Source organism: Phocoena sinus, chromosome X, assembly GCF_008692025.1.
Source record: "Phocoena sinus isolate mPhoSin1 chromosome X, mPhoSin1.pri, whole genome shotgun sequence".
NCBI classification, from domain to species: domain Eukaryota; kingdom Metazoa; phylum Chordata; class Mammalia; order Artiodactyla; family Phocoenidae; genus Phocoena; species Phocoena sinus.
Window position 1 is genome coordinate 66,443,571 of NC_045784.1, and position 21,768 is coordinate 66,465,338.

The following is a 21,768-nucleotide window of genomic DNA, read 5'->3' on the forward strand; positions in this document are numbered from 1 at the left end:
ACTCAAATTACTTCATTCCAGCCAACTCTGTAAGCATGTTGGACCCGAGTGCCTAGTTCTGAGCAATGGTTGTCTGTACTATACTATAGTTAAGTAAGTGTATGGACTCTACATCTTAACTGCCTAGGTTTGAATCCACCATTTACAAGATCTGAAACCCTAAGCAAGTCATTAAACCTCTTTGTAGATGAGTTAATTCATCTGTAAAATGAGGATTGCGAGTTTTGTGAGCAATGTGAGTTAATATATGAAAAATGCTCTAAGCGTTTGCCATTAGCTTCATGTCGTAACCAAACAATTACATTGTACTTATTACAAAAAAGGTGAGGGGGGGGACAGGGGGAACCAGGGCCTTTCCCAACTTCTGAGAGGTCTCAATTCTTAAAGGCCCCTTAGCAGTCTTACGGAGAATTCCATTTGGGGGAGCCAGGAAAACAGAAATTTTCCAAAAGGAGCTGCCATTTGCATCTATCCTGATATGGCTGCGGGCAATTCCATGGGGTGCGTGCGGGATGGCGCTTTTCCCCAGGCTGTCGTGGGTTTGCGTGGCGCTGCAGCTGCTCTGGGCGCGGCCGCAGGGACCGAGACGGCGGCCTTGGGCCTCAGACTCTCCACGTCTACCCCTCGGCGCCAACCTCTCCCTTTTCCTCCACCTGCCGGCCCGGCGGCACCGCCGCCCGCCTCTGGTCACGAAGGTTCTCAGCGGCTCGCTGCGTGCCGGACGTGACAGATGGCAGCAGCACGTCCCACCACCGCCCTCGCAGACTGACAGCGCCTTGGAGCAATAGCAGCGCGCAGGCGCCTTCGGGCCGCGTCCTATAGCTGCCCGAGTGGCCGGCGAGCTGGGTGCGGCGGCCGGAAAGGGGCGGGGAGAGGTGGGAGGCGGGGCGATCGAGCCCGCTAGGCGCTCGGCATTTTCCACGCGTTCCGAACGCGAGTCGGTTGCAGTCTCTGCCGTTGTCGCTGCACAGTGTCTTCCCCAGGCCTCTCGCTGCCGCTGAATTGCCAAGATGTCGCTCTCTAACAAGCTGACTCTGGACAAGATGGACGTGAAGGGGAAGCGGGTCATCATGAGGTAATCCTCGGGACTAGGCCGGGGCCGACTTGCTTTCTCTCTTGCCCAAAGTGAACTTTAGTTCTCGTCTCGGCCCCATGGGTCCTAGCCCTGCAGGACTGGGCTGCCCACCACTGTGGCTGAATCTTTGCCCGGATTTAACGGTTTCTAACCTCATTTTCCCCAACCCAAAAAGTGAGCCGAAGTTGCCCTTTGCAGGGTTGGATCCATCCAGGAAGGGCTCAGATTGCAGGGATCCATTTTGCTCTCTTCTCTTATTTCTGAAAGGCAGTTCTATCACCTCCAGTTCCCAGTTAGCGAGGTGGGATGTGATGCTTAGCCTGCAGATGCCTAGACCCCCAGGGAAGGGACCTTGAAAGGCCATTTGGTTAGTTTCCCTTCCCCCACCACCGTAGACCGTCCCAGACAAATCAGAAACGGCCCTGCACAAAAGGACATCTTTCCCAGAGAATGTTGATTTCGTTGTTCAGGAGTAGAACCCACTAAAGCGTTGGGGGTGGGAGGGAGAGGTGGGGTGGGCGCACCGAAGGAGGCCCTGCAGGGCTTATGTAACAGGCTGCTGCCACTCTACGTGTCTTTGGACTACAGGCCATGGGTTTTGCACGAGGTTTGTGCCACATACTGGGTAATGCTAGAGCAGGGTGTGGCTGCTCATTCTTGCTGTTCTCTAACCTCACCCCCACAGGTGGCTAGAGAAGCAGGATATTAGAAGTGGGGAAGGCTCCCCATGCGCTTTGGGGTCTTTTACTCCAAACATGTGGATTCCTGGTCACTTACCAACATGGCTTTTCCCTTGTTTGCCATAGTTAACTAGTATAATGTGTGGAGCTTTTACATTTATCCTTTTCGTAACATGTACATTCGTGCATGCCAGGAGCTAAGTGCAGGAATTCAGTTAGGTATGTAAGTGATGGACTTGACCTTGACAGGATCCAAGGGTGGCGCTTTTGTGGGGGCCATAAGGGCTTGAACTGATAGCGTTGTGTAGTCTTGTCCTTTTAGGGAAGTGGTTGATTGATGGGCAGGCATGTGCATGATGTGATCCAGCCCCTTTCCCAATTTGGGCTGGTTCAAGAGAGGGCAACTTTTGGATATTAATGGATGCAGAAAGCAGTAGGGGATCTCCCTTTACCTAAGGCTTAAACGAAGGTAGGCACCGTGAATTAGTGAACTGTATGGACACCCTAAAAGTTCATGTAGCTCTCCCCTTCCCTCTTATTTCATTATGGCCACTATTAGTTTGCAATTGGCCTTCTCTGCCCTGCTATGGAAATAATTAGAAGAACTCAATGCCTTATGGCCATGAAGAACACCTGGTGTCCCCCTTTTGCTAAATCACCTAGTCCTTTGCAATCTGGACAAAGTAGGAATCATAGCCATCCTAGTATTAGATAAGGGCCCTATCTACCCCTCAGATGCTCTTAAGGAAGGTGGATAGACCCTATGAAAAACAGGACAAGTGGACATTGGCATGCAACTAGATCTTAGATTTTAGTGATTTCCTCCCGTCTCCACTGTGCTCAAGGCTGACCTTTCCAGATGCAGGCACCAGCTGAAAGACAAGAGATGGGGCATCATCTTGGCTACCTTCCTACAATTGCAGTCTTGGGCTTTATCTCCTCTCTTCCCAGGGAAACTGGCTTGAGGAATTATCTGGGCTGGCTGGGAGTGAGACTAGAGGAGGTGCTTATCTTTTCTCCCTATGGACCTAATATGAAATATGTTTCTGCCCAAGGGCTCAAAGTTTCATTTAACACAGATTAACCCTGAGCCTTGAAATGATTGACTAGTCCTGTTTTGCTGATGGAAAATGACCTGTCCAAGGTCACTGAACTAGCAAGTTGGTGGTAGAGCCAGGACTAGAATTTGGGTCTCCTTGGTTACCAACCAGATTCTCTAAATTCTTGGACATAGTGAATAGGGACAGGTTAAAATAGACCTTTGTCCGCTGAAGGTTGCAGTCAATAATTTTTCCCTGTAATCTGGATAGAACTTATTTGGCCTGAGAACAGGAAGTTGCTTTTTTCTCAGATTATTAATGTAGCTCTAGAACAGAGGCAGCCATGCCTCATCAGCTCAAATTTCTTTTTGTCTCAGTTGCCTTTATGTGGTGCTTGCTGGCAGTGCTCCGGAAGTGGGGCCTCTGGAGTAGTGGCTGCTTCACTTGCCTCCTCTCTTTATCTTGCAAAAGGGAGCTGTGATGTTTGTAGAGTTTTCGGGCCCCTGCTTTGAATGCCAAGGGAAATTGACTGATTTGTTGAGGGAACTTCAGATAGCCAGAAATCTCTGGCTAATTACCAGGTTCTACCTCAGTTTTTTAGGACTCCATTTGACTTTATAGCCCTTTGAGTAAATTTCCTGTTTAATTTTGCAATGTCATTTCCTTTTTTCTTCTCATAGGTTGCCAGTCTTATTCCTTTGCCGACTTGTGAAGCGCTTCCCTTTTGCTTGCTCTCCCCCACCTCTCTCCCTCCCCCTATTTTTTTAAACCTCACTGTTTTTTCCCTAACCTGTTGTAACTTGTTAAGCAACAGCCTTGGTGTAGTGGAAGAAGAAACAGGGAGGAAGAACTGAGAGCAGGGGAGGAAAAAAAAGTCTCTAAGGGAGCCGTAATACCCCAATTTTCTAGTCAGGGGCAGTAAAGCGAGGGTGGGAATGGTTCCTCTGAGAGCTTTTAATGGAACTGGGCCTGGACTCCTGCGATTTCAGGTGATAGAGTCTTGATATCTTTATTACAACTAAATTAATATTTTTAAGATTCATTTTGAAATAATTATGTACATTTACAGGAGGTTGCAAAGATAGTATAGAGAGGTCCTGTGTTCACCCAGTTTCCCTCATTGGATACATCTTACATAATTATAGTACAATATCAAGAGTAGGAAGGAAGTTGACATTGGAATAAAGTATATAATTCTTTGCTGTTTTATCACATGTGTAGATTTGTGTAACTCCCACCAGAATCAAGATACAAAACTAGTTTTGTTTGAGCACTGCCAAGATCTCCCTCATGCTACTCCTTTAGAGTCGTGGCCCCTCTCCTTGCGTTCCTAAACCCCTGGTAACTACTAATCTCTCCTCCATTTGTAAAATTTTGTTATTTCAAAAATGTTATATAAGTGGAATCACAGTATATAACCCTTTGGGATGGCATTTTTTCACCCAGCATAATGCCCTCGAGATTTATCCATGTTGTTGCATGTATCAATAGTTCATTCCTTGTATCGCTGAGTAGTAGTCTGTCGTATGGATGGTCCACAGTTTGAAGGACATCTGGGTTGTTTCCAGTTTGGGGTTATTTCAAATAAAGCTTCTGTGAATATTGAACATTTGTGCACTAGTCTTGGTATGGACATATGCTGTCATTTCTTTTGGGTAAACATCTAGGAGTGGAATTGCTGGGTCATATGCTTAGACTTTTGAGGAATTCCCAGACTGTTTTCCAAAGCAGCCGCATCATTTTACATTCCTACTGGCAGTATATGAGTGCTCAATGGCTCTGCATCCTCACTAGCGTTTGATGTCATTTTTTAAATTTCAGCCATTATGATTGGTGTGTAGTGATATCTGACTTTGTGCCTGAGGCTAAGCTCGGGATTGTTTAAGGGAAGTGGAAAAGGAAGGGGTGCAGATTTTACACAGAACAAGTGGAATGTGTAGGTCAGAGCAGTTTCAGTGGTGGAGTCCTTAGACAGGAGAAGCTAAAAGCAGACCTGTTGTTGAGAGTCTAGGGATGATGAGGGAAGATATTCCACAAACAATGAGAAGAGAGTACAAGTCCAATTCTCATCAGTAAGCTATGCCATGGCAGCGTGGATAGATGAGAGAGATTCTTGAATGTTTCCAAAGAACTTCTCTGTCAGGGCTTGGGGGTAGGGAGCAGCACTGCAAGGGTGGCTTATGCTCAGCCCCTTGCCATTAGCCCTTTTGTTTATGTATTTATTTGGCTGTGCCCGGTCTTAGTTGCGGCATGCGAACTCTTAGTTGCAGCATGTGGGATCTAGTTCCCTGACCAGGGATGAATCCTAGCCCCCTGCATTGGGAGTGCGGAGTCTTAGCCACTGGACCACCAGGGAAGTCCCGTAGCCCTTTTGAATGTGGGCCTTCTGGGAGGCTGCAGGGGGTGGGAGAAAATGACTCTTGGTAATGGGATACTCTGTCCTCTTTGGAATGCACTTTAAGGCTGGCAGGGGCCTCGTTCAGGATATTTAAAGAAGATGCTTAGAATCAGAATCGAGTAGCCTGAAATTAAGTAGACTGTATTTCTTTCTTTAGAGGCATACTGCCTTTATTTTTTTAAGATTTTAATTAAAATGTTTGAATATAGAATTAGTCCTTCAACTCACCTTTGGAAAAGCTGTTCTTCAGTGAACTAGACTACAGACCTAGGGGACATAGGAAATTGGTGGTCTTCTTAGTAGATCTAGGATTTTGTAATTGTCTGCCAAGCCTCAGCCTTAGAGAGGAAGGCCTAGTGATGGAGCTTTGTGGTCAAACATGGCAGCAGTCTTTTTGACTAGGTCATACCTTCACAGTAGTCCCTTAGTGCGTGTTGCTAGCTGTTTTTAGTAATGGTTGATCTGCCTTTTAGATCACAGAATCACGTTTTGGAGAAGCCTTAGCATGTATAATAATAGCTACCACTTTTTTTTTTTTTTTTTTTTTTGTGGTATGCGGGCCTCTCACTGCTGTGGCCTCTTCCGTTGCAGAGCACAGGCTCTGGACGCGCAGGCTCAGCGGCCATGGTTCATGGGCCCAGCCGCTCCGTGGCATGTGGGATCCTCCCGGACCGGGGCACGAACCCATGTCCCCCTCATCGGCAGGCAGACTCTCAACCACTGTGCCACCAGAGAAGCCCAATAGCTACCACTTTTATGGCACTTACTGTGTATCAGTTACTCTCCAAAGCACTTTCCAAATCGGTAACTCATTTAATTCTCACAATAACTGTGAAGTAGATAGTAGTATCATCCCCATTCTAGAGATGAGAAAAAAATCACTTAAAAAGGATCTTGGCAGGCAAAACTTAGACCTTACAGATAGCTATCACACATCGTTGTTTTCAGTCAGATTGAAGTAGCCCGAGGTTCTAAGGAGTTAGCAAGAAGGGGGAAGGAATGATCAGTTCTTAAAAATGGTAAAGCAGCAATCTGTTGGGTAAGAAAGGAGACTGCAGTAAATTGCTACCCACACCCCCAACTCCCCCCCCACCCCCCACCCCCGGCCGTGTGCTGTGCCATGTGGCTTGTGGGATCCCGACCAGGGACTGAACCTGGCCCCCAGCAGTCCTAACCAGTGGATCCTAACCACTGGATTGCCAGGGAATTTCCTGCTTGTGCTATCTGGATCACTTCTTTTCTAATTGCCAGTTTGTCAGGTGGGCAGGGTCACATGTTCCATCCTCTCCTCTAAGGCTTTTATTTTCTTTAATTAAAAAAAAAATTATTGAAGTATAGTTGATTTACAATGTTGTGTTAGTTTCAGGTGTACAGCAAAGTGTCCTCTCAGGCTTTTAGAAAGAGGCTGTCTTTTTGTTATTGTCTGTGTTTTGCTTGAAGGATACTGTTTGAACTTGGTCTTGGATACTGGGTTTCTTTCTAGTCCCGAGGTCCCAGCCTTTCTCCCAAAAGAATGATATTCTCTTGACATGTTTTATTGTTCCAATTAATTTTTTTCTTTTGAATAATGTTTGCTTCCTTAGAACCCAGAAATACTATCAAAGGAATCAAAATCCAGACGTGTTCCCTATAACCCTTCACTCCTCCAGCTGCCACTGTTATTAGATACTATCATGCTGGGCCCACATAGAAATCTTTTTAGATGGTACTGGCTTTAGCTTCCCTGGTCTTCAGGGCTAGTTCCTGTGATTTAAGTTGTTTTTTATTTTTTAAAATTTCTCTTTTAAAAAGTATGAGATATGTACCTAAAAGGGCACAAATCATAAGCTTCAAAGAGCGATCACTAAAGGAGCACATTTGTCACCCAGGTCAAGAAAGAGAACATTACCAGAACCCCTGAAGCTCCCTCTGGTGTCCTATCCCAGTCACTACTCCTACCCTCGTCCCCATGGCTAATCACCATCTTCTGATACTGCTGATTATTTTTAAGGTGACTTTTGAACTTCAACTTATTTAACTGGTTCACTAAAAGTCCCTCTCCTAATCTTTGGGGGAATGGAAAATTGATCATGGCTCTGAACCCAACACTTTGTTTCTTTTTCAGAGTGGACTTCAATGTTCCTATGAAGAACAACCAGATAACAAACAACCAGAGGTAATGTCCCTGCTAATCCTTGAGCTAGGTTTATGATGTACCTGGGTCTGAGTATATGGGATGAAATGGTTTCACTTCCTTATTGTAGAACTATGATAACTTAAGCCATGTGATCTTGGCTTTCAACAACCCACCATCTGGTTTGCCTTCTTATGAGAATTTAGAAATTGAAAAAAATCATTTTAAGAAAGCGATTTTTTTCTCCTCCCATTTTTTTTAAATTTGAAGAATTTGGTGTTATGCATTTTTAAAGAATATAAAGGTTTACGGTTACTTGGCTTCCCTTGCAAAATGAAGAACTGTGCATGTAGTTTTACAAGCCTCTATTCTAGCTGGCCCTGATAAAATCAGTTTTTGAGAATTTTGATTTAAGGGAAAAGACTACAGAAGTAATATTTTCAGTCAGTTTAGGCTGCTCCAAATGTCTTGGCTCCTAGATTCAGAAGCAGAAATTTTAAGTGATAGTACTGCTCTTGCTTTTGACTAGATTGTAAAAGAAGGTTTTATTTTAAATTTTAAATGAAAGGTTTGAGCTGGAAAGGTACGTTCCAATGGTATAGACCAGCAGTGTCTAATAAAAATATAATATGAGCCACATGTAATTTAAGATTTTCTAGTGGCCACATTAAAAAAGTAAAAAGAAACAGGTGAACGTAATAATACATTTTATTTAATCCAGTAAGCCCCAAATAATCATTTCAGTATGTAATCAATTAAAAATTAATCAAAGGAACATTTAACTTTTTTGGTATTATTTGAGATCCAGCACATACCAATCTGGACTAGCCACATTTCTAGTATTCAGGAGACACCTGTGGCTAATGGCTACCATATTGTACAGTGCAAGTATAGACTCAGAACACTTTCAGATATTGGCCCCAGAATAGAGCTTGGCATTTTGCCAAGCACATCCCTGCTGCACCATAGTGGAAGGTCTTTGTACAAGGCACCTCTGACCCTTCTTGGCTTTCATTATTTTCTGTAGCACACATAAAAGATTGGAAATATGCCTATCAAGGTATTTTATAAGTAAAAAACAGAGAAACAGGTCTGAGTAGATCTTTTCATTTTCAGAACTCCATGGAGTTGATTAACAAAATGAAGCATTAGAAATAATAGGACTTGGCCAGTAATGGATAGCCCTGAAGATTAATTTGATTTCATTGGGCAAACGTTGTACCTGATGAAGGTTTCATCTTTATTTGGTATAAATGAGTTTTTATATCTGCCAAGTAGCATAAGATATTTTAGAAACATAACTTGGCTTTTTATTATTCCATTCTCTGCTGAAATGTCACCTTATCAGAGAGACTTTCCCTGGCCACCCTCTCTAAAATCCTCTTCACCACTATTCTCCAGTCATTCTTGTCCCCCTACCTTGCTTTATTTTCTCCATAGTTCTTACCACTTCTATGAGAACAGAGACTATTTTATTTACTATTGTATTCTCAGAATCTGATATAGTAGCTGCCACCAAAGAAGCATTCAATAAATATTTTTTGAATAAATAAATGATTTTCTTTGTTATCGATTTTAATTTCTTAAAGACTGCCAAGAATGGAAAGTTAGTATTGAGTTTGTAACAAAAATTTGAAGTGTTTAAAGGAGGTTTAATAAATGTTAGGTTAAACTATAATTTAGTAAATGCAATGCATTATGTAAACCACATTCTATATAATGTATTTATTTTTACCTACATAAAAAAGTGACTTAGGATCTGTAACGGGTGCAGAAAAGTTACATGTTTTTCAGTTTTCCCCAAATTTCTTGTAATGGTTTCAAGATTTGGGAATTTTATATTTCTTCCACAGTCAAACACTTAGGATGTTTCAGGGGTCCCTAAGACCACCCACATATTTGGTGATTCACTGGAAGGACTCACAGGACTCAGCATATAGTTCTCACTGCTAAAGTTTATTACAGTGAAAGGATGCATGACAGTATCAGCAAGGGGAAAAGACACAGGCAGAATTTGGAGAAATCCATGCATGGGCTTCCATGCTTTCTCCCTCTTATGATGGGACACACCAAGCGTGCTCCTTTCTCCAGTAGTGAAAAATGCAATAATTGTGTGCAATGTTTCTGTCCAGAGAAGCCCTTTAGAGACTCAGCTCCCAAGATTTTTACTGGCAGCTGATCACATAGGCACCCTCTGCCCAGCAACTACCAAAATTCCTCCTAGAGGGGAGCAAGTGTTGAGCGTAAATCACCTTGTTTGTACAGACAGTCTAGGAACTGTGAGCAGCCCTTGTCAGAGAACTGAGGGACCACTTCAAAAGCCAAGTTCCCAGATAGCAGCCAAGGGCCAACCTTGCCAGCAGGTCCTTCTGAAGATAACAGCTTCAGTCCTGCTATATTAACTCTTTTCTGCACAAGGGGCAAAACATGATGAGACTGTATAATCCTAGGGGGAGGGTTGACATCCTAATTAACTTCTTCCTCTGCACATGGACCTGAGGACCATCGCTGAGTTGTTGACAGTAGATTTGAAGGAATTTGGAGAAGAAAGGGGGCTTTATGTTTTATGAGGCCATGAATAGAATAGTTACCACTAATTCTTAGGAGTAACCTTACTCTACCTGTTTTCTCTTTTTGGTTGCAGGATCAAGGCTGCCGTTCCAAGCATCAAATTCTGCTTGGACAATGGAGCCAAGTCAGTTGTTCTTATGAGCCACCTGGGCCGGCCTGATGGTGTCCCCATGCCTGACAAGTACTCCTTGCAGCCAGTTGCTGTAGAACTCAAATCTCTGCTGGGCAAGTACGTTTCAGGCTCTGGTGCTGGTGGACTGTGACAGATGTTGTCAAGCATGTTGTTATTGGTTCTTAACTTTCTGACTGCTCAAGTGTTTTCCATGTTGTGCTCTCCCCAGGGATGTTTTGTTCTTGAAGGACTGCGTGGGCCCAGAAGTGGAGAAAGCTTGTGCTGACCCAGCTGCTGGGTCTGTCATCCTGCTGGAGAACCTTCGCTTTCATGTGGAGGAAGAAGGGAAGGGAAAAGATGCTTCTGGGAACAAGGTAGGACCTGTGATTTTGACATTAGTGAGGGTGAGGAAGGCTGAGTGTATAAGAGACTGTGATTGAAGAGTAGAGGAAACTCATGTTTATTTTGACAGCTTTTTATTGAAGTACAGCATACGATTAAAAATGCACAAATGCACAGCTTGATGAATTATCACAAAGTAAGCACACCTGTGTAACCACCACCTAGGTCAGAGAATAGGATATTGTCAGCATCCCAGAAGCCCTCCTCATGATGCTCAAGTGGTTTTGAAATACATTGGAAAAATACGTGAACACCATTTGGGTGTACGAGGATTTGGTGAACATGCTGCTTCTAATTGTCCCTTTGTTACACACCTGGCCTGTGATACATGAAGATTGTTTTTTCTAATAGTATGTGATAATATCCTATCAAAGTGGGAGGCTGTGATTGCCAAGTGCTGAGAGCAGACATTCACAGGTGGTTGTTGGCTGGGGGCATGGGGGTGAGTATCCATGATACACCAGGTGTTCCTCCAGGAGAGCCAGTTTTAGATTTTTTGTTTGTCAAGGCTGGAACTGTTTTTCTAAGCAACAGGCCCTGGTGTGTTATGGAAAGACAATCTGTATTTTTATTTAGAAGGGGAATTAACTTAAAGCTTGAGCTTGATACTTTTAACACACTAAATTAAATTTGATATCATTGGGATTTTCTTATAAAAGAATCATGTGAGCAGAAAAAGTACTTTCCTAAGTCAAGTGGAAAGGGATTATTTGGGACATTTGATTGTAGTTGGGTAAATGATGGTCATGATGATACTGCCTTGGGTTTAAGACATTTTTCTTAAGAAGTGTAAAGCATATTTCTTTGAATTTCTTCTTAAGGAAGTACAGATATCATCATATTTTCAAAAAAAACCTAGGTCTCAGAAAGGCAGTCATTTGATTAAAGTTAGAGGTAGTGGTACTGTTGCTGGGCCTTATATAGAGCTCAGTCCATTAGATCAGCAAACTTTCTGTAAAGGGCCAGACAATAAATATTTTAGGCTTTGTGGACCATACGGTCAGCCACAACCTTATACGGTCTCTGTTGGAACTATTCAGCTCTGACATTGTTGTGCAAAAGCAACCATAGGGAAAAAACCAAAAAATTTTTTAAAAAGGCAACCATAGATAACCCACAAAATAGATTACTGTGAACGACAACCAGAATTCAAATATTAAATGATAAAGCTGGCTCTTTGAGGATGATTTAGAATTTGCCTATTGGTAGAAGGGAAGCTGAAAGCACCCTTTAAGTACTTTCTACTCTTAAGGTCTTTAGTATCTTGTGGAACAAGATGCTCTGAGGCTAGCATCTCAAGCTCCTGTTGTACTTCTGACATTTCTTAAGGTCATTGCAGTGCCTGCTTTCAAGCAGTGCCTGCTTTCTTTTCTTAGCACTGCAGGCTCTGGTCTTGCCTTATCTTGCCTTTGGCATGGTCTTGCTAGAGTAGTATGAGTCAAATGCTGACCTAAAATTTGGTGCCCTTTTAGACTGAAACTCAACCAGCTATACGCTTGGGCTTAGAAATGGCAGGAGGCAACTGGCAAATTGAGGCAAAACCTTTTATTCAGGAAGTGATGAACCAACTATGCTAGTCTATGTCTTTTTTAGTTAGTTTACATTTAGTGTCCAATGGCTTTTCATGCTTGAAATTTCAGGAGCCAGCCATAAGTTCAAAGTGGATAAAAACAAAGTGAGGGCATGAAATTTTTCCTTTATCCAGTGTGCCTGCATTGGTTTTTTTTTTTTTTTTTTTTTTTGCGGTACGCGGGCCTCTCACTGTTGTGGCCTCTCCCGTTGCGGAGCACAGGGTCCGGACGCACAGGCTCAGCGGCCATGGCTCACGGGCCCAGCCACTCCGCGGCACGTGGGATCTTCCCGGACCGGGGCACGAACCCGTGTCCCCCTACATCAGCAGGCGGATTCCTAACCACTGCGCCACCAGGGAAGCCCCTGCATTGGTTTTTTAGGAGCATTCTCTTCCTTCTAGTTATTGGCAGATCAAAAATGAGAAATGGGTTCTTATTACTATTAATTTCTATAGTACCTTTTCCATGAAGAGCTTTCAGTTTGTCTCATTTTTCCTCAAACAATTCTTCTTAAATAGAGGGGTTATCTTCCCTTTTTAATAGATGGGAAGATTTCAGGGGCAGAGAACAACTTGACAAAGGTTACACAGTAAATTAGCGTCAGACCTGGTCCTAGAACCCAGGTCTCCTGCCATTTGGGCAGTGTTTTCATTACTACACACATCATCTTGCAGTCACCAGTGGCAGATTATATTCCATTGTAAAGAGATTATGGGGGCTCTACAGTCTTCAGTTTTAGCATTAGTGCCCCTGCATTCTTTGGTTCATTAGAGGAAAGCACCTGTTATCTGTGGCAGCCTCCTTCTTCTCAGTACATGGGAGAATGGGAGTGGACAGTGACTGAAACAAACATCTGTTTTGTGCTCTTCCCTGCCATGTCCCTCTTATCTGGCTTCCTGTGCATCTTCACTTTAATTCCTACTGGAGACTCTGTTCATCCTGCTGCCCTGCTTTCTTTCCCCTATGGGAGCATGGTGGGTATTATCCCTGGATAGTGAGCCGACATTCAAAGCCCTATGTTTTACTTCTAGTTTTTGTTCCTCTTTCTTTTTTGTAGAAGTGTATTGTTTTATCAGATCCCTAACTTCCAGGGAAGGCTATATGAATTACCTCCTTTTGCTATTATATAAAATGTTTCTGAGGTCCTTTTCTGTTGTCATGTTTCCATCTGCCTTCTCTGTTCCAGCCTGCCCTTGTTGCTTTGATGAGGAATATGTATGAGGGCCTTTTTCCCTTTGCAGAAAGGTCTTGGTAGCCAGCAGCTTGACTCAAGTATAATCCTAAATTTTACAAGGAGAATATGTTAGAATGAGGAAATGAGTCAAGATAAGGAGAGAGAAGGATAATTTGAGTCTTGTCCTAGGAGCTGGAAAGAGGCCAGTGGGATGTGATTAGGGGTTAAGCTGTGGTTCAGGAATCTTAGGCTTGCAATTTGAGGGAAGGTGGAGGAGAGCAGAAACATGCAGAAATGACCCAAAGACCTGGAATATTAGGAAGAAAGAACAGATCCTGTTGCTAGTTTTAAAAACTGCTATCCTACCAACTCAGGGTCTTTAGAGGTGTTGAAGAGGACTCTTGGTATGAAATGCTTTTACAGTTGTCTTTGGAGCCATCAACATTTCCTGTGTTGTTGTTTTTCCTTTTTTTTTTTTTTTGTTTTTCTCTGCAGGTTAAAGCTGAGCCAGCCAAAATAGAAGCCTTTCGAGCTTCGCTTTCTAAGCTAGGGGATGTCTATGTCAATGATGCTTTTGGCACTGCTCACCGAGCCCACAGGTACTAAAAGTTTTTTGCTCATTGTCAAACTGGGAGCATTATTTCTCTGTTTACTTGAGCAGCCCAAGCTCTGGTTTGCTTTTGGATATTTCTGTATTATATTATGATCTTTTTGGCTTCTATCTCTAATTGGAGCTACAAATTACACTGAGGTTCTTGTTGAGTATCTCCGATCTAAAGAGGAAATAAAAGCAAATGTTGAGAATTGTGGAGCTTTTTGTTGAGCTTCAGGAAGATGTTCCTCTGTCTCACTTTGGGATATTTTGTGGAGAGCTCTCCCTTTGTGAATGCTGTGGGAGTGGAATCTTAGGCTGTCAGTAGGAAGCAAACTGAGGAATCCTTTCCTGTTGTCATCACCTGGCTGATTATTTATTGTGATTAAACCCTTGGCCTGAAGACTATTAATTGGGTATCTTAAATTCTACCTTAGGTCATTGCTTTTCACTTGTTCCCCTTGACCCTGCATTATTAGTCAAAAATCTTATCTTGTACCTAAGTGTTTTGTTGCAGTTTGGGCATGACAACCGTGGTGGCCTGGCATCTCAAAAGTGAAAGTATTTTCAGTGATAAGGAGATGGCCTCTAGAATTGGGAGAATTGCTAGGGATTGACCTAACATTTGAATGTCTCGTTCATTTCTAGCTCCATGGTGGGAGTAAATCTGCCAGAGAAGGCTGGAGGATTTTTGATGAAGAAGGAGCTGAACTACTTTGCCAAGGCCTTGGAGAGCCCAGAGCGACCCTTCCTGGCCATCCTGGGCGGGTATGGAGAACTCTTCAAGATCATGCTTTAAGTAGTGTTTTTGCCTGGTAGTAGGCCATAACTTGGGTGGTTTATTGTCAGATAGCACAATCAAACTGGGTGACTGAGGAGAATTTAATAAAGGGACTGTCTAAAAAGGTGTGGGTAGGGTTTAGGGAAACCCAGAAGGGACAGTACAGTAAACTGGGGCAACAGTCATCACCATCCCTAGGCCTGAAGGGAAAAAGGAAAGGGATGGTTACCAAAATCCAGAGACAGTGGTTGCGTGGAGAGGTCTCTCTGATAGAAACCGTAGCCTTTGGTCAAGGGATGTAGGGATAGTCATCTAGCAGGGAAGGAGCCAGGGAAATAGATACTCTGATCTCCTTTTAATGTCCTGCTGATGTACCCCCTCCTACCCACAATGGGCTGCAACCTAGCTGGATGTCAGAGGGAAAGGGAACTCCTTGATGCAGTCCACTCAGGTCAGCCTCCTGGGACAGAGAACAGGGCTGGAAAGGATAGAAAATGGCTCTGGAGGGAAGAATCGGAAAGATCCACCATTGCTCATCTAACGATTTTTGAAGCACTTCAGCCTCTCAGATATGAAAACCTCCTCATATGTGTTTAATATATCATTTGGAACTCATTTCTCCAGCTCACATACCTTTTTATATTTTCTCCTGTGGGGAAAGGTACCCTGTGAATAGTGATATTCTACTGGCTTAGTTAAAAATACGAATTTCAGAAGTGCAACTCAGGAGGCTAGGAGGATACATTTTAGGTGACAGAGACCTGGGACTGCTTGGATAAGATCTTGTCACTTGGCATGGCTATCTAGATGGCAGCCTCTTTATGGCTAGATGCTCCTGACCCTCTTATGAGCGGGGCTTTTTTTTTTTTCCACGGGAATGAACACACTCAGCATTTCCCTATGAATGCTGACTCGAGTTGGGTGTCAATTTCAGATAGCGTAGTTGCTCTCCAGGTTCATGAGCCCAGTTTCAGGGTCCTAAAAATAGTTAAGGTGGGTATAGGTTGTTATCTGTGTCCTGGAATCATTGCCCCTCTTGTGCACTGGTTTATAAAGGTCAGACTCTGATCTTTGCTTCTCTGGAGATTAGGAGTTGGGCTTTGTTCTCCAACCTTCCGTAGATCTGGAATATGGAAGTGAGTGCCACCTAGGGGTTATGATTAGGTTTTGGACTCTGCCTAAAATAGCTATTTTGGGGAAGTTGACGTGGAGGGTTTTTTTTGCCACCTTTCTTGCAATGTAGTCTCCTTAGAACATTAACAATTTAGGGGAAGATTTTACATTTTATTAAAAAACGTTGTGTTGGGAATTCCCTGGTGGTCCAGTGGTTAGGACTCAGTGCTTTCACTGCCGAGGGCCCTGGTTCAATCCCTGGTTGGGGAACTAAGAACCCACAAGCCGCACGGTGCAGAGAAAACCCCATTATTATGGAAACGCTCAAACATTACAGAAGTTGAAAGAATAGTATAATAAACCCCCAGGTACCTCTCACCCTGCTGTAATAATTATTGGCATTTTTGCCAATCCTGTTTCATCTGTCCTCTAATCCTTTTTTTTGTCAGGAGTATTTGAAAGCAAGCCTTAGGCATCATATAATTTCATTTCTCATACTTCTGTATGCATCTCATAACTGATGAGATTTCTTTTAAATAACCACTGTGTGTTATACCTAACAAAATTTAACAATTTTATTACTGTCATCTAATACCCAGTCTGTATTCAGAAATTCTCCATCATTTCAGAAATGCCTTTTTACAGTCAGTTTGTTTGACTAAGGATCCAGATGAAGTCCATGCATTGAATTTGCTTGTTAGGTATATTTTATTCTATAATAGTTCCCTCTTCATTATTATTTTCATTCCATTGATTTGTTGAAGAAGCAGGGCATTTGATCTGTAGAACATCCCACATTCTTTAGAAGACGTTGAGTCTCGTTTCTCCCTCTTTCTCTGTCTCTCTCTTTCTTTCTGTGTGTGTCTGTTTCTATATAAAACAGTTAATCCATTCTTACCCTTGGTGGTGACCAGTCTTTACAAGTGAGATATCTATAGTCTCTTTCCATCCATTCTCCCACATCGCTATTGTTTTGAACCTCCATTTCACAAATCCTAGCATAGGGCCTCTCACAGAGTAGGTATCATCTTGTTTATTGAATGAAGAGGTAGATAGGCCCAAGGTGATTGGTTCATTTAGGTGGGATTTAGATATATAAGAATATCTGTGGAAGGCAAGCTATTACTTATGTGAAGGATTTTAAAGGTTGTGCTTCAAGTGAATGTTTTTCTTTTGTTTAGATATTTTTTTCTCTCGGAGGTGAAAGGTACATCTGTGTTTATTATCTTATTTCCCTCTACTAGAATGTAAGCTCCAAAGGGGTAGGGATCTTCTCTTTTGCCCAGTGATGTTTCTCAGAGACCTAGAACCTTGTCACAGAGTAAGTGCTCAATCAGTGTGTTGAATCAAATGGTCCAATAGAATAACGAATGCCATAAAGCAAATGTTCTAGCAGCTGAGCATGGACCTAAGAGTGTGAATATCTATTTTTGCTCAGTATATATTCATTTCGTATATAATCTGGTTCCTGCTCTAGGATTAGGACAGTTCTCAGGGAGCTCAGGGATTCCACAATTAGCAATCTTTCTCAGGTACAATTAGCAATCTTGACCCTTTGATTTTTGGGGGGAGAGAAGGGGCAAAATAGATCTATTTGGAACTTGTGATTTCTTTAGATGATTGTAAGTCTTCTAAGCCCTTCTTCGCCAAGAGCTACACCTTAAAAGGATTTATTAGTAATGGATTGGCTTTTCGGGTTGGAGAAACGTAGGGCAAAGTTAGCCAATACTTCTGTCACTCTGTGGGACATTTCTCTGTTCCTGTCTCTTAATATCAAAACTCAGGCTTTATGTAATATCAGTTCCTTAGTCCATTGTTTGTTCTTTGGGTGATGATTCTTGCTTTCCCTTCCAGAGCTAAAGTTGCAGACAAGATCCAGCTGATCAGTAATATGCTAGACAAAGTCAATGAAATGATTATTGGTGGTGGAATGGCCTTTACCTTCCTTAAGGTGCTCAACAACATGGAGGTAGGAAACCAATGCCAAGTGGATGTGAAATAGCTCTCCATGAGAAATAGCCGGTTATGTAAATTTAAAAAGGAAATTAGCTTCTGACATGAGCCCTAAAAACTCCCATTTTTATTTATTTTGCAAGTTGTTTTTCTTTCGTCTTTGAATTATTCCTCTGTATTGTGTTGTATTTTGTTCCTGTCTGCTTTGTGAGGTAATCACATTCTTAGTATAGAGGCTGATCTTCATCATCTTGACTTTCCTGTGTAGATTGGCACTTCTCTGTTTGACGAAGAGGGATCCAAGATCGTCAAAGACCTGATATCCAAAGCTGAGAAGAATGGCGTGAAGATTACCTTGCCTGTTGACTTTGTCACTGCTGATAAGTTTGATGAGAATGCCAAGACTGGCCAAGCCACTGTGGCCTCTGGCATACCTGCTGGCTGGATGGTGAGTCACTTGGGTGGTTTGTAGTATGAGTGAACAAATACATTTTGGTATCATTCACTCAACCAACCAATGGGAATTTTAAAAGAAGGGCTACAAATGTTGAGTGAGACCCTCCTTTGGGGAAAATCCATGGGGAAAAGCAGTGGTATCAGATTGCTGCTAAGACTTTTCATTAGTAATGTGGGGGCAAAACTGTTTTTTCTTTCTTCATCTATTTAATGTTTATTAAGTACTTGACTGTGTGCTGGGGATGATGCTATGTACTTTCATGGTTTGGGCTGTTCTGGATTATGTTGCTGCCTAGAAACCTGTATAAGAAATTTTTCTTATATGAAAACATTAAGATAGTACAAGTATAATTATTGCAAGCAGGGAAAAATTTATGTGTGTATTAAAGACTTATTTAGCTGATTGTAATGTTCTCCATATTTTATCATTCTAGTAGCTGTACAAAATTGTTAATGGTGACATACTAGTTTGCTTATCACTTTCCTTTTTTTTTTAGAATTATTTAAGCTTTCATATTTCTTTTTTCTTTTAAGATTTATTTTTTAAATTTATTTTTGGCTGCATCGGGCGGCACGTGGGCTTCTCTCTAGTTGTGGTGCTTGGGCTCCAGGGTTTGTGGGCTCTGTAGTTGTGGCACGTGGGTTCTGTAGTTGTGGCACGTGGGTTCCAGAGCGTGTGGTCTCTGTAGTTTGCGGCACGCAGGCTGTAGTTGAGGCGTGCGAGCTCAGTAGTTGTGGCACATGGGCTTAGTTGCCCCGTGGCATGTGGATCTTAGTTCCCTGACCAGGGATTGAACCCGCATCCCCTGTATTGTAAGGCGGATTCTTTACCACTGGACCACCAGGGAAGTCCCATCACTTTCCTTTTGATAGGCATGTGGGTTTTATTTAGTTCAGTGTTTCTCAAAGTGTAGTCTCAAGAACAGCAGCATCGGACTTGTCTGCTGGCACAGTGGTTAAGAATCCGCCTGCCAGTGTAGGGGACATGGGTTCGATCCCTGGTCCGGGAAGATTCCACATGCTGTGGAGCAACTAACCCTGTGCACCACAACTACTGAGCCTGCGTTCTAGAGCCTGGGAGCCACAACTACTGAGCCCGCCAGCCTAGAGCCCGTGCTCCACAGCAAGAGAAGCCACTGCAATGAGAAAAGCCTGCGCACCGCAACGAAAAGTAGCCCCCACTGGTGGCAACTAGAGAAAGCCCACGTGCAGCAACGAAGAACCAAAGCAGCCAAAAATAAATTAAAAAGAGAACAGCAGCATCAGCATCATTTTGAAACTCATTAAAAAATGCAGATTCTTGCCCCCTGCCCCCCGACCTGCTGAAGCAGAAACTGGGGGTAAGGCCCAGAAATTTGTGCTCGAACAAGACATCCTGGTGATTCTGATGCACAACAAGATTTGAGAACCACTGATCTAGTTTAGTGTTTTTCAACCTCGGCACTATTGACATCTCGGGTAGTTTTAGTTGTGGAGGGCTGTTGTTGCCTTATAGGATGTTTAAGGCACCTTTGGCCACTAGATGCCAGAAGCAACCTCCTACCATCTCCAAATCATGACAATCAAAAATGTCTTGAGACATTGCCATATGTTCCCTAGGGAGGGACGGAACTGACCCTAGTTGAAAACCACTTATCTAGTTACACACAATCATAAAATAGTGTGGCTAAGAATGTTTTTATCAAATAACTTTTGAGGTTTTCCCTTAGACTTGATCTTCCATAAAGGATATGAACAGGTTTATAATTTTAAAGAATGAGGGGTATCTTTTGGTTCTAGAAGACACTCTGGTGTTCAGCCTTGAGTTCTGGTCTTGGTGGAGGTATGGTATTTGCTCCTCTAAGTAGCTTTTATTGGTAGCTCATCCTCTCTTTTAACTCTGCCCCTTAGGGCTTGGACTGTGGTCCTGAGAGCAGCAAGAAGTATGCTGAGGCTGTTGCTCGGGCTAAGCAGATTGTGTGGAATGGACCTGTGGGTGTATTTGAATGGGAATCTTTTGCCCGAGGAACCAAAGCCCTCATGGATGAGGTGGTGAAAGCCACTTCCAGGGGCTGCATCACCATCATAGGTAAGGAGTCCTGTACAAAGCTATTGCCAATGTGAGCTGGCAGAATTCTGATCAGAGGAATGTAGAGGAGAAATGGTTAACTTTTCCTAGGTTCCTTGGTGCCAGGTGAATATTGAGAGCTAAATGGGTATATAATTCATGGAGGAACCTCTAAATGAGATGGACTTGGGGGGTTATCGGCTACCTTTTGGGCTCGAGAGCACATTGCCTTATAGTTTTGGTGCCAATCTTTTTTCTCTCCTTTCCCCTTTTTACTTGGCTTTCATTCAACAGGTGGTGGAGACACTGCTACTTGCTGTGCCAAATGGAACACAGAGGATAAAGTCAGCCATGTAAGCACCGGAGGTGGTGCCAGTTTAGAGCTCCTGGAAGGTGAGGTTCTTTAATGTTTTTCTGACTTATTTGGGGGAAGGATGGGGTTTATGCAGTGAGAGGTGAATAGAATGGAGTGGAGATGGTAGATAGTGTCATTAGCAGTCATTAGCTGGGCAGTACAAATGGAGGAGTTTCAAATAAAGCTCCTGGCTTCCATTTGAGGTGGGGAGGGCTACATGGGAAGACTTATTCTCAAAGAGGTTATGCTCTAGTAGACCTGGGACCCAAAATGTAAAAGTTACCTAACTCCTGGCCATATACCCTAGAGAAGAGCTGATATGTTATTGGGCGGATAGAAGGGGACAGATCTGGCTTAGTGGATCCTATAGTAATGCTGACTGTGTGTGTGTGTGTTCTCTCAAAAACAGGTAAAGTCCTTCCTGGGGTGGAGGCTCTCAGCAGTGTTTAGTACTTTCCTGCCTTTTGGTTCCTGTGCATAGCCCCTAAGTCAACTTAGTGCTTTCTGCATCTCCACTTGGCATTAGCTAATATCTTCCTCTATGTCAAGATTCGGCTAGTGGCCAAGAGATGTAGCACCAGGAACCCTTAAACAGTTGTATGGCATCTCAGCTCACCTTTACTGCACCCTGGCTTTGCCTACATTCTTCAAGATCCCATTTGAATTTCTTAGAGACTAAACCGTTGTTCATTCTAGAGTGCATATATTTGTATTATGCCTGTTAAAAGAAAGTGAGCTGTGTTAGCTTAGTTCTTTTTATGAAGTAGCTTATTCTGATTAGCTTTGTCATAGTTTCACCACTCAGCATGGAAACAAAATGAAATTCCAGTTGTCGGTAAGGAGGGAGATGAAGTTGGTGATCTATTAAATAAATAATAAAAATATCCATTGAAACTGGGATTTTTTTCCTGTCATATTTTGTTAGGGTGAGAACAGAATCTTGAGGAAGGGATCAGATATCTACGTCCATGTTTCTAAGTAACATGCTTAAACTGTTAACTTCTTGATTTCATACATGGGAAGATTTAGCTCTTTTATAGTCTTTGTTCCATATGTATGTCCCCTTCTTAATTCTCCCAGTATAGTTTTGTCATAATTTTAGATTTGATCAATAGAGTCTACATTGTGATTATAAATATTATTCACAGCTGAGCTATGTCATATGCCATGATTATATTTACTTATGTATCTTTTAATTTTCTTTGGAGTTAAAAATAGTTTTAAAAATTAGTTTCTTTTTTTCTATGTATCTATCACTGATTCATTCCCAACATATTCAAACATATGGGACAGTAGGTTCATTTTTATTAGAGATGTCCCTCCTGCAGTACTCTA

At 42.7% G+C, this 21,768-nt stretch overlaps 1 protein-coding gene across 1 annotated transcript; it reads left to right on the plus strand.

The window, feature by feature from the left end:
- The first annotated feature begins 871 nt into the window (after positions 1-871).
- PGK1 (phosphoglycerate kinase 1) lies at positions 872-21,333 on the plus strand. Its single transcript, XM_032620247.1, has 11 exons — positions 872-1,075; positions 7,298-7,348; positions 9,951-10,106; positions 10,219-10,363; positions 13,632-13,735; positions 14,377-14,496; positions 17,477-17,591; positions 17,844-18,023; positions 19,922-20,099; positions 20,373-20,471; positions 20,843-21,333. Exons 1-11 carry the CDS (start codon positions 1,011-1,013, stop codon positions 20,881-20,883), a joined length of 1,254 nt encoding a protein of 417 aa, XP_032476138.1. The 5' UTR covers positions 872-1,010; the 3' UTR covers positions 20,884-21,333.
- Positions 21,334-21,768: the final 435 nt, after the last annotated feature.